This window comes from Carcharhinus amblyrhynchos, chromosome 1 (genome assembly GCF_965287045.1).
Source record: "Carcharhinus amblyrhynchos chromosome 1, sCarAmb.v2.hapA, whole genome shotgun sequence".
NCBI classification, from domain to species: Eukaryota; Metazoa; Chordata; class Chondrichthyes; order Carcharhiniformes; family Carcharhinidae; genus Carcharhinus; species Carcharhinus amblyrhynchos.
Genome location: NC_137324.1, coordinates 96,147,169 through 96,160,361, shown reverse-complemented (window position 1 = coordinate 96,160,361; position 13,193 = coordinate 96,147,169). Strand labels below are relative to the sequence as shown.

The 13,193-nt window shown below is 42.6% G+C and overlaps 1 protein-coding gene across 1 annotated transcript; it reads right to left on the bottom strand.

The window, feature by feature from the left end:
• Positions 1-508: 508 nt before the first annotated feature.
• Positions 509-12,244, bottom strand: cckar (cholecystokinin A receptor). Its single transcript, XM_080209412.1, has 5 exons — positions 12,115-12,244; positions 11,769-12,020; positions 3,576-3,837; positions 3,351-3,478; positions 509-1,023 (listed from the first exon to the last, which is right to left on the bottom strand). Exons 1-5 carry the CDS (start codon positions 12,242-12,244, stop codon positions 509-511), a joined length of 1,287 nt encoding a protein of 428 aa, XP_080065538.1.
• Between the last annotated feature and the right edge of the window lie 949 nt (positions 12,245-13,193).

The window sequence follows — 13,193 nt, the reverse complement described above, 5'->3', positions numbered from 1 at the left end:
CTGGCCGCACACTGTTTGTCATCGCTGACAGCAGGCGAGGCACCAATTCACTAGCTAGCCGTGGAGGGACAGATGTTTCGGTTCAAGTTAACAGAAGACAGTTTACCAACAGGGCCAATTCTGCATCATTAAATACACTTGTTTGGTTGAGTCCATTCATCATTTCGGAAATGTACAAAGTATACGAACAGCTGTCTGATTAAAATCCCTACTCCTATGAATCAGTGCCGTTTGATAAGTGATTGCTTGAAATAGCCAGTGCAATCCCATTAAAACATGAACGAAATTTAACCTTAACGACGATGTTTCTTCCCGGCAAATTGTCTTTGTTTTGGTTATGTTCTTAAGTTTTCTTATAATTGCCTTCTGTAGTGAATATTTATAATTTAAACATTCATCAATAAATGGGCAATAGACTAAACATGACCAAAAGATGCTTTCCAATTAAAAAATAATAAACAAAATTATCACCCTTTGAGTGATGGCACACTAAGTTTAGGGAGCTGGGTCAGGAGGGGGTGGACACACTGACAGTGGTGTAGGTACATCTGGAAGTGGAGCCAGTGGTTGTGCGTCTCTCCTCCTCTATCTCTCTGATCTGAGGGCACCGTTTGGTGCGACAGGGAAAAGTGGCCAAGAAAGCCAGACGGAATCGTTTGTTCATGAAACAGTAGATGATGGGGTTTACACAGGCCGATGTGTAAGAGAGCAAGTGGATGAACGAAATTGGGGTCCCGGACAGCAAGTTGTCCGCCGAGATTTTATCGAACGCTCGCCAAGCATTCACACAGAAAATAGGAGTCCAGCAAATAAAAAACATGATCACGATCACTATCAACATCCGAATTACTCGCTTCTTTGCCATTAGGTTTGCTGTTGAACTGTTGTTTCTTGGCCTGTCCATTTTCTCACTGTTGCTGCTTGGGAATCGTTGCATTTCGATCGTTCTTTTCCGTTTGCTGCTCTGTATGTAACACCCGTCTCCATCTTCATATTTACTGTCACTGCTGCTGTCTTGTCTCACTGAGAATATAAGATCGACAGTGAAGCAATGGAAACAAATATGATTCAAGCTGCAGACTCCAGTTTTACATTCTGCTGTTCCATCCCTGATCCGAGATTGTGAAACTCCCTGAAAATTTCCCAATAAATGATTCATTGTCTATGAAAAAGATTTCGAAAAAATTGGATAGATTTTTCTTATATCTCGAAAGAATATGCTCAGACTGTAACTGGGCAGCGTTTGTAAGTTAGTGGTTTAGGGCGGCACTGTGGTTAGCACTGCTGTCTCACAGCGCCAGGAACTCGGGTTCAATTCCCAGCTTGGGGCACTGTGGAGTTTGCACATTCTCCCCATGTCTGTGTGGGTTTCCCCGGGTGCTCCGGTTTTCTCCAACTTCAAAGGTGTGCAGGTTAGATGGATTGGCCATGCTAAGTTGCCCTTTGGTGCCCCAAAATGGGTCGGTTAGATGGATTAATGTGGTTAATTCGTGGGGCTACGGAGATAGATGCAGACTTGACGGGCCGAATGGCCTCCTTCTGCATTGAAGGGATTCTATGGTTGCAATTAGTTTTGTCTGATGCCGTTCTTTGCCGCACTGATCAAATAAAGCTGTGCACTAATCTGAGATTGAGATATATTGACCACACTTTGGATCACTTTCTAGCGTAATTTACTTAAATCCCGTGTAATTATCTGAAATCCTAAAATCATCTTCTTTCAATATTAGAAATGAAAAAGGCCTTGGAGCAGTCTATAGTCGAGAACTATCAAGGATTGACTTAAATATCAGAAGAGAATTAATGTTTATTTGGCCCCTTTCATGTACCGATGACAAATGAAAGCCGCCACCTTTGAATTACTTCTAAAATATTGTACATAACCAATAGTTAATCCCTCCTCTGCCCACCCCCGCCCACCCCATTCAAACCCAGCTAGTCCCGTCAGCAGAAAAGGGATAAATAACCAGATCTAGCTCTCTTGGACAAAGGATCATCTGGACCCTCCCCAATAGACACGGTTAACTATTCCTGCACCAAAACTCAATGATACTGGCATAGCAGCTGTGTTCATGCCTGCTGATGGCACTGCTGGGGTTTCCAGGAGGGCACTAGATTACCATGCAAGGGCATTGGCCTCACAGGACAAGAACATTTTCATCTGACTCCTTTTTCGATATTGATCGACCAGCACAGCACAGGCTGTTTGATCTGGGACTCACTCATTGCAACATTCTCTTCATCTATTGAAGTGTCAGCTCCGGGTAATCAGTCCAGGCCTATAGAACCCCAAATTTCCGACTCAAAGGCCAGATTACTAACTACATCGACTAATTGGTACAAGTGAGCCCTGAATTATACATTTGTCACACTTCTGGTTGTTACTACTTGTTGTAGCAGGAAAACCGTTTTGAAAGAACTGAATAGATGTGAAGTGCACGTGACGTATCTGCAGCCGTGAATCCAGCTGGCTACTCCACAGCTTCCTCTAACTGCATTCCTATATTAATACTAGTTTAATATTTCATTATCATAAACTTTATGTAGGCTTTCTCGTAGGAATCAAAGTGTCATGATCTGGAACAAAAATAAAATGCACGTTGTGTTAGGAAGTAGTTACCCCCAATTCAATGTGTAAATTCAATTATGTTCTCATTCAATTTCAGCCAAAGCAAATACATGTCCGCATATAATTGCATCGCCTCCACAAGAAGATGTTTAAACTTTAAACAGAACGCAATATTGAATAATCGGGGTTACTCCACTTAGTGCTTAATATCGATTGTAACTTTCCTAACAAAATCTTTCCTATCAAAATCTTTCCTAAATGCAATTAACAAGAAAACAACATTAATCATGTTAGGAATGATAGAGTCAGAATTCTCCAGAACGCTACTTCCCATCTCATGCCGGTTGTTGACTGACTGGCTATGCATTTATTCTGTTTACTTACCTCTCTCATAGTCGTGACACGCTAAAAGCCCTTTTCCCCTAAACTATATCGATTCGTATTTGAATGCATGTTAAAACTGTACATAACCCAATCTGTTCTTTTTAAAAGAAGATTGTGATTACCTGATTTTCACCTATGTGGCAGGCATTAAAATAAGGAGTTTTTTATTTAATGGAGGCAGCCAAAGGCAAACTCAAATCAAAGAAAGAAAGTGCAGCATAATACGATAAAAAGCTGAATCAACGATGTGAACTGCACCGTTCTTTAAAAAATTACACAACAGGCGCCTCCCAGATTTCCACTTGGCAGCGAGAAACCTGTCTCCAGCTCATCCGGAAACAAGAAGTGACCGCTGCAGCAAAGCACCATCTCTTCCAGGTCCCACCCGCTCAGTTACCTTGGCTCCTCTTTCTTCGATTCATTTCGAATTGAATCCCACTGTAAAGTTCGCGAGAAATGAGTCCATATGCTATCGTCATCACTATTCCAGGAATCAGAAAGAGAGTCAGTAACAAGAAAATGTACCTAAAGTGGACAGTAATGAGACAAGTTAGACAACAGGCACATGGAGCATAGTTTTGAAATTCAAGCATCTTCAAACATCCAGGAAGGTGGCGATTACCAGGACTGCTGTGTGAAGTCATTCGGCCAGACGAGGCGGCACATGTTGCCTGTGCTGTTGTTCACCCTGGTGAAGGGCACCAAGGTGTTGTAGATGGGATACGGCAACATGACAATAACTGAGAGCAGCCAAGTGGCGGCGATCACTTTGAAGGCGTGAGATTTCGTTTGCCAGACCCTGGACTTGAGCGGTTTACATATAGCACTGTATCTCTCCAGAGAAATCGCTACCAAACTGAAGGTAGAAACGCTAACAGAGATACCTAAAAATAACGATAACATATTACAGCGGAAAGAAAGAGTAGTTTCCTTTTCTGTGATCTGCAATTCGAAAACAATTTACATTATGCTGGACCCCCCTCTCCAAATACAAAGCTAATCTATTAACTGAATTTAAAGTGCACCTTTCGAAGTTTAAAACATCACAAATTAATGTAATTTTAATTGTTAACCTAGGTCTAGGAAACTCCGAAAATACGACATTAGTTATGTGGCTTGTTATAATTTTGTTTCTGACCATTTATGAGATGTAATGGGTTAGTGCTGATGAAGGGACGAGGAATCTTTAGTATCCAGGTTCTCTTTAACATTAGAGAGGGAGAAAAGCAAGATCAGTGTAATTTTTGTGACATAATGGGCATGTGGCACGTTTGACAATTTATAATCTTTCCAAACAATCTATCTCTCATTGCAGAAATTGCCATTCATTCTGATGTTTTAGAAACACGGTTGGTGTAATCCATTCCTTTTGGTAACCGACTTCATAAATAACCACGGAACATAAATATTCTGGAAAGCGTCAGAAGGTTGCTGTAAAGATCATGTTTTGTACAAGTTTCTAAGGATCATCATAACCTGAAATGGTTTCCCTGGTGTCCCCAGCCTTTTTCACATCTACAGACTGATCGTCGAGGATATCATCCAAAAACACATTAGTTTCCTTATGTATACTGACTAGATCAGCCCTATCTCACCACTATTTCCGACCCCTCCCTCCACTCTCCCTGTATTAGCAGGCTGCTTATCCAACATCCACCTCCATGACCTCACTAAGCCCTCCCTGCCTCTGCGCATTCATTCCATTCCTTTGTTACCTCTAGACTTGAATATTCCAATCAACACTGCTCCAGCCTTCCACTCCCCACCCTCTTTAAACTTCTAGTCCAAAACCCTCCTGCCTATGCCCCAATTCACACCAAGTCCCTTCATCCATCATTCTGTGTGATTGCTGTCCTCCACTGGCTTCCCACTAAGCAACACCTTAATCTTAAAAGCCTCCACATTTTCAAAACCCTCCCTATTCCTGTAATCTCCAGTCCCGCAGCCCTCAGATATATGTGCCCCCCTTGAATTCTGGTTTATTTAACTGATTTTAGTCATTGGCGGCTGTGTCTTCACCTGTCTAAGACCCCAAGCACTGAAATCCTTTGATTTGATTTGATTTACTATTGTCATATATATTAACAAAAGTATTGTTTCTTACACGCTATACAGACAAAGCATACCATTCAAAGAGTAGGAAATGAAAGAATGCAGTATGTAGTGTTACAGTCATAGCTAGGTGTAGAGAAAGATCAACTTAATGCAAGGTAATTCCATTCAAAAGTCTGACAGCAGCAGGGAAGAAACTGTTCTTGAGTTGGTTGGTACATGACTTGAGACTTTTGTATCTTTTTCCTGAAGGAAGAAGGTGGAAGAGAGAACGTCTGGAGTGCAGGGGGGTCCTGAATTATGCTGGCTGCTTTGCCGAGGCAGCAGGAAGTGTAGACAGAGTCAATGGATGGGAGACTGGTTTGCATGATGGATTGGGCTACATTCACGCCCTTTTGTAGTTCCTTGCGGTCCTGGGCAGAGCAGGAGCCATACCAAGCTGTGAGGCAACCAGAAAGAATACTTTCTATGGTGCATAGAGTCATAGGGTCAAAGAGGTTCACAGCATGGAAATAGGCCCTTCGGCCCAACTTGTCCACGCCACCTTTTTTTTAAAAAAACCCTAAGCTAATCCCAATTGCCCGCATTTGGCCCATATCCCTCCATAACCATCATACCCATGTAACTATCTAAATGCTTTTTAAAAGATAAAATTATACCTGCCTCTACTACTACCTCTGGCAGCTTGTTCCAGACACTCACCACTCTCTGTGTGGAAAAAATTGCCCCTCTGGACACTTCTGTATCTTTCCCTTCTCACCTTAAACTTATGTCCTCTAGTTTTACAGCATTTGTAAAAGTTGTTGAGAGTTATAGCTGACATGACAAATTTTCTTAGTCTTCTGAGAAAGTGGAGGTATTGGTGGGCTTTCTCAACTATAGTGTCAGCACGGGGGGACCAGGACAGGTTGTTGGTGATCTGGATACCTGAAAACTTGAAGCTCTTTACCCTTTTTATTTCATCCCCATTGATGTAGACAGAGGCATGTTCTCCTTTATGCTTCCTGAAATCGATGACAATCTCCTTTGTTTTGTTGACATTGAGGGAGAGATTATTGTTGCTGCACCAATTCACCAGATTATCTCATTCCTGTACTCTGTCTCATCGTTGTTTGAGGTTTGACCCACTGCGGTGGTGTCATCAGCAAATTTGAAAATCTAATTGGAGGGAATTTGGCCACATAGTCACAGGTGTATAAGGAGTATAGTAGGAGCCTGAGAGCACAGCCTTGTGGAGTACTGATTGAGGATGATTGTGGAGGAGGTGTTGTTGCCTATCCTTACTGATTGTGGTCTGTGAGTTAGGAAGTTCAGGATCCAGTCGCAGAGGGAGGAGCCGAGGCCCAGGCCCATGGAGTTTGGAAATGAGTTTCGAGGGAATAATTGTGTTGAAAGCTGAGCTGTAGTCAATAAATCGGAGTCTGATATCGGTGTCCTTGTTATCTAGGTATTCCAGGGTTGAGTGCAAGGCCAGGGAAATGGCATCTACTGTGGACCTGTTGCGGCAGTAGGCAAAATGTGGTGGATCCAGGTAGTCCGGGAGGTTGGAATTGATTTATGCCATGAGTAATCTTTCAAAGCACTTCATAATGATGGGTATCAGAGCCACTGACCGATAGTCGTTAGGTACCAGGATGATGGTCATCTTCTTGAAGCGGATAGGGACTTCGGATTGTTGTAAAGAGAGGTTGAAGATTCTGTGAATACCTCCGCCAGCTCACCTGTGCAGGATCTGAGTGCACATCTGGGTACCCCATCTGGACCAGTTGCTTTCCATGGGTTGACCTTCAGGAAAGTTGCTCTGACACTTGCAATAATGACCCCAGATGCAGGTTTATCCTGGGCTTCCAGGATGGAGGCATGCTCTCGTTGACCTCTTGCTCAAAATAGGCATATTGAGCTCATCAGGGAGGGGTGCGTTGGAGTCAGCAATTTTACATCACTTCATTTTGTAACCTGTTATGCCTTGCAGACCTTGCCATAATCGCCAGGGGTCGGTGTGGCTGGTGTGGGACTCTAGCTTGGTCCGGTATTGTCTTTTGGCATATTTGATAGATCTTCTTAGATCGTATCTAGCTTTCTTGTATAGGTCAGTGTCACCTGACTTGAACGCCTCAGACTTCAACATGCAGTGGATATCCCTGTTCATCCATAGTTTCTGGTTGGGGAACACATGGATTTGCTTCTTTGGCACACAGTCTTCCACACACTTACTAATGAGGTCAGTTACTGTAGTGGTCTACTTGTTCAGGCTGGTCACAGAGTTTTTAAATACTGATTGATCCACTGATTCCAAGCAGCCCCACAGGAGATTCTCTTGCTAAACCTTGCTAACTCTCTCTCCTCACTTAAGAAGCTTCCTTTAATCCTCATGTGGCTAATGTAAAGTTTAATTGTATATTGCTCCCATGAAGCACCTTGAAATGTTTTATTACATTAAAGGCATTATTTAAATAGAAGGTGTTCACAGAATCATAATGTGGAGATGCTGGCACTGGACTGGGGTAAGCACAGTAAGAAGTCTCACAACACCAGGTTAAAGTCCAACAGGTTTATTTGGTAGCACAAGCTTTTGGAGCACTGCTCCTTCATCAGGTGAGTGACTCATCTAATGAGGGAGCAGTGCTCCAAAAGTTCATACTATCAAATAAACCTGTCGGACTTTAACCTGGTGTTGTGAGACTTTGCACGGAATCATAGAATAGTTCTAGTAGAGGAGGAGGCCATTCCCATCATGCCCATGCCAGGTCTCTGCAAGAGCATCACAGCTCGTTTTCCTGTAGCTTTGCAATTCCTTTCTCTTCCAGTAATTAGCAAGTTCCCTGTTGAAACTTGAACCTGCCTCCACCACACCTCAGGCATTGCATTCCAGATCCTAATCACTCACTGCAGTTCATTTGCCGTTCACCTCCAATCAGTGTCCTTTGGTCCTCAACTTTTCTGAATGGGAGCAGGTTCTCCCTTTCTACCCTGTCCAGTCCTCCCATGATTTTGAAGACTTCTGTAAAGAATCCCCTCTACCCTTTCTTCATTAAGGAGCACAGACCTGGCTTCATCAAATGTTCCATGTAACTGAATAATCCTAGAATGATTTTCATGAATATTTTCTGCATTATTTGCTTTAGTTAGCCCCCAATTGTCCAAGTAACATTTAATTTTATCTAGGTTATGAATTCTAAAAGCTTTCCACCACCAAGCTTAAACTAACTCGCCTGAATTTGTTGGGCTCATCCTTATACTCATTCTTTGAACAATTGTTTTACAGTTGCAATTCTCCAATGCTTTGGCATCATCCCTTCTATATCTAAGGAAGATTTTTCACAGCAACTAATTCTGCACAAAAACATTTGGAGATATGTTTTAATTTACTCTTTTTAATGTTAAAACTCTTAATTTCAATGTTAATAATATGCTTAGTACTTTGAGATAGATTGGGTGTCAAGAAAGGACTTTCATATTTCAGAGGTTTATTCACATGTATTAATTTTGTGGACTCTGGATTGAATAGGGTTGACCTGTTCTCCATTTTATTCACATTCTCAGGTTTGATGTTATTTATTAATGTTGTGATTTTTATTATCAATAATCTGTCCCAATACAAATCCATTTAGAATTTAGAAGAAAACAATTAAAAAGCAGTAGGCTATTTAAAATCACACCTAGTAACAAGTATTTCACAAGGCAAGAGGAAGTATCACCTTATTTAAGAACATAACATAAGAACTAGGAGCAGGAATAGGCCATCAGGCCCCTTGAGCTTGCTCTGCCATTCAATAAGATCATGGCCAATCTTTTCGTGGACCCAGCTCCACTTACCCACCTGCTCACCATAACCCTTAATTCCTTTACTGTTCAAAAATTTATCTATCCTTGCCTTAGAAACATTCAATGAGGTAGCCCCAACTGCTTCACTGGGCAGGGAATTCTACAGATTCACAATCCCTTGTGTGAAGAAGTTCTTCCTAGCTCCCATTTGGAGATTTGCTAAAAGATTTCATGTCTTAAATAACCAATAAAGACTCAAGAAAGTCTTCTCACACCATTATACCACCGTTCTCAATCCCTCTTAGTTTGAAATTGAAGGTACTACATTTTTTTGCGATAGAAAGAATAGTTATTGCCCAACAATCAAATCCTGACATCCATCCCTTTCAGCAAACTTAAAGTGAATTTTAGTAACAACATCTGTGAACTGGAGGATTTGTTTAGGTTTTTGCATTCATGGGTCAATAGGAAAGATCAGGAAGAGGAGATTGGGGAATGGTTCAAGCAAAAGTGTAAAGGTGGATGGAACTGAATTGATTATTGGGGCTGTTTTATGATTATCACAGCTATTCATCTGCAATATTGTTGGTACCAGTGCAGTATCAGTTAAAAGATTAAAATAAATATACAACATACTAGTTTATATCAAGTCAGAGTAGGCATCTTCATTTAGTGCACATTTATTTGCAACCTTTGAAGGGATTCATTTAATAATAGCAGTAGGGTAGCTGGATTATAATCTTATTTGACCTGTGGAAAGCTATTTCTGTGAATTAATGGACAATTAAACTGAAATTTATTGATAATGCAGGTCAGAGACGTTACTTTGGAACTGAAAGAGGTCTTCAATAAGATGGTAATATGCAGGTTCTCAATCAGGAAACTTACTGCATTGTAAACCACTAATGCATCCCTGCAGCATCCAGTCATAAATGGTGCTGAATAGTTTAACAACTAACTGGAGGAGGAGAAGGAATCATCACAAATATCCTAATTCTTAATGCTGGGAGAGCCCAGCACATCAGTGCAAAAGACAAGGCTGAAGCATTTTCTATCATCTTCAGCTAGAAATACCAGTGGATGATCCATCTTGCCTCCTCCTCACAGTCCCCATCATCATAAATGACAGTCTTCAGACACTTTGATTCATTCCATGGTTATTGACAAACAGTTGAAGGCATTGGGTACAGCAAAAGCCCCAAAACATTCTGGCTGCATTACATTGAGCTTTACAACTAACCAAGCTGTATGAATACAGATGCAAATGGACACATACCTGACAACATTGAAAATTGCTCAGGTATATCCTGCCCACCATAAGCAGGATAAATCCATCCAATTACCTTCTCATCAGTTTGCTCTCAATCATCAATGAAATTATGTAAGGTGTTTCTGACAGTGCTCTCAAGGGACTCTTAGTAGCAACAATCTGCACAGTGATGCTTAGTTTCAATCCTGCCAAGGTTATTCGGTTCCTGATCTTATCACAGCCTTGGTCCAAACATGGCCAAAGAAGCTGAATTCTGAAGATCAGATGAAAGTGACATCAAGGCAACATTTGACCGAGTATGGCATAAAGAAGCACCAGCAAACCTGAAGTTGATAGAAATCAGGGGGAAAACTCTCCACAGGTTGGATTCATAGAAAGTGCAATGGGAAATGGCTGTGGTTATTGATGGTGAAGCGTTTAAATCCCAGGCATCACTGCAGGAGTTCCTCAGGATAGCGCCCCAGGCCTCACCATCTTCAGCTGCTTCATCAATGGTCTTTCCTCCTTCATGAGTGAGAAGTGGACATGCTCGCTGATCACTGCATGAAGTTCAGCACCATTCTCAATTCCTCAGCTATCAAAGTAGGCAGTGCCCGCCTGCAGCAAGATCTGGACAACATTCAAGCTTGGGCTGATAAGTGGCAACTGACATTCTTGCCACACAATTGTTAGGCAGTGACATCTCCAACAAGAAGGAACCTAACCACCTCCCCTTGACATTTAACAGGCTTATTATTGCTGCATCTCCCACTATCAATATCCCAAAGTTCTGATTGACCAGAAGTGGAACTGGACCAGCTGTATAAATACTGAGGCTACAAGAGCAGGTCAGAGGCGATGAAATTCTGAGGCATAACCCCTGACTCCCTGTCAACCATCTACAAGCCAAAGGGCAGCACAATGGCACAGTGGTTAGCGCTGCTGCCTCCCAGCACCAGGGACCCCGATTCAATTCCCAGCTTGGGTCGCCGTCTGTGTGGAGTTTGCATTTTCTCCCTGTGACTGCATGGATTTCCTCCAAGTGCTCCTGTTTCCTCCCACAGTCTGAAAGACGTGCTGGTTAGGTGCATTGGCCATGCTAAATTCACCTTTGGTGTATCCCAACAGGCTCAGGAGTGTGGCGTCTAGGGGATTTTTCACAATGATTTAAGTCAGCTTACACCGCAATAATGACGCTAATAAATAAACTTTAAAAAGTTCAGGAGTGTGATGCAGTACTGTCCATTTCCCAGGCTGAGTGCAGCTCCAACAACACTTAAAAAGTGTGACACCCCCCAGGACAAAACAACCCATCGGATTGGCACCACATCTACAAGCATTCATGAACATAGTTTAAACATTAACCGCCTGGCAAGTTTAACACGTAAATACCGATAACAACTGTTTGATATTATTAAAACTGTCTTTCTGCTAGCAACTTCAGTTGCAATGACGAACGTTCCCTCAACGTTTTCCCCAAAAGTGTCTAGAGAAAAGAAATAGTTTATTATGTGGGGAAGAGATAGATTTAAAAAGTTACGCTTGCGAAAATGATGACAAATATCCACTTTTACTAAGCGAATTACTCAGTCTTAAACTTTGCAGTTACTTAAAAATAAATTGTACAAATCGACACCATTCTCAGTGAGGTTGAAAGGAAATGGGGGAATTAAAGTTTTGTTCTGCTCATTTAGTTCTCTATCCCGCCGCACGGCGGTTTCTCTACACATTGGGACAGATTTTTTTTACCCATGAAGTAAGCGACAGCTTTGCAGATAGCGCTCCCGAAAATGAAATCCTTGAGCAGGTTTGGAATGAGGGTGAAGGGCATACAGAAGAGGCACAGCATCAGGTCACTGGTGGCCAGGGAGAGCAGGAAGCTGTTAGTTACGGTCCGCAGCCGCTTGTTCCTCAGTAAGACAGCAATGATCAGCACATTTCCCAGCACACTCAGGAGGAAGAAGAGACAGTAAAGGAATATCCGCACAGTCTGATCCGCATCTGAAAGAGAAAAAAACACACACACAACAGGAGGTAAGGCTTAGGCTGACAGATCACGCGTGTGCCCATGTCTGGATCTCTGCCTTCTCGTCACCTTTGGGTGGCTGTGCAGTTTGTTCACAGCTTTCATCCTGGCAGTTCTCCGGCTTGCTTTTGGTCTGGGCTGTACCTGTTGGACTTGGCATCTCAGTCAGGTTCAGAAGAAGCTGAGAAACCGTCTCCATTTCCAATTGTTTTTTCTTCACTCTTCACCAATGCTGTTGCCGCGACCATAGATCCATGTTAAAGTTTGCCAGATTCCCCCATTCACTTCTCCTCTCCAGTGTTCAATATACTGACAAACCCAGGTGGCGATGTCGAATCAAGAGGTGTTTAATGTCTTGCAAACACAATCTGTATTTTTTAAAATGGAAATGTCGATGTTAAGAAGTTTTGGGTCCTCTGAAAGATAAGCAGCGATGCTGCAAGCTCCTGCCGCTGTACTCGGCTCGCTTGGGGTTTTGGCCAGAGCTGGGCTCTGAAATGTTGGTCAAGTGAGCAGCCTGTAAACTGAAGAGCTGAGTGGAGTGGGCCACCTGCCAGAGATCTCAGTCCCAACCCCAGAGATATTCAGACCCGCCCCGCAAACACAGAGCAGCACAGCACCGGGAATGAATGATCTTCTGTGCGGATGCTTTGATATTGATTTACTTTTATATCATGAACTTAACGGACCGCAGAACACTCTAGCAGAACAGGATGGTCTATTCATGTCGGGGGAGCAAAGGACCCTCCTGGGAAGCAGTGGATCAGCCTCCAGTGGATGCAGAGTGATCCCGTTTCCCCCTTTCCCCTGCTATCCCTCCCCTTGTTTGCCTTCAGTCTGTGTGTTGTAGCTCTCGTGGTATTAGGAATAATCTGGGGTTTGGGAGATCGCTCTGGGAGAGAAATGGCCGGGGAAGTTAGTTCACCTGAACCCCCTGGCTCATTTTGGTGGAAAAGCCGGAGAATTCTACGAGATTTCAGCTGATCCTGTGCTGAATTGGCACAATCCGATTTGCAGCAGAACCTTCCGGGGCAGATCGACATTAGTAGTTACATATGTAGCCAGCAAGACCCCAGCAAATACTCCAGAGGATGAAAATAGTCCTTTTATCTGGAAGGAGTAATTATTCATTAATTACTCCTTTATTT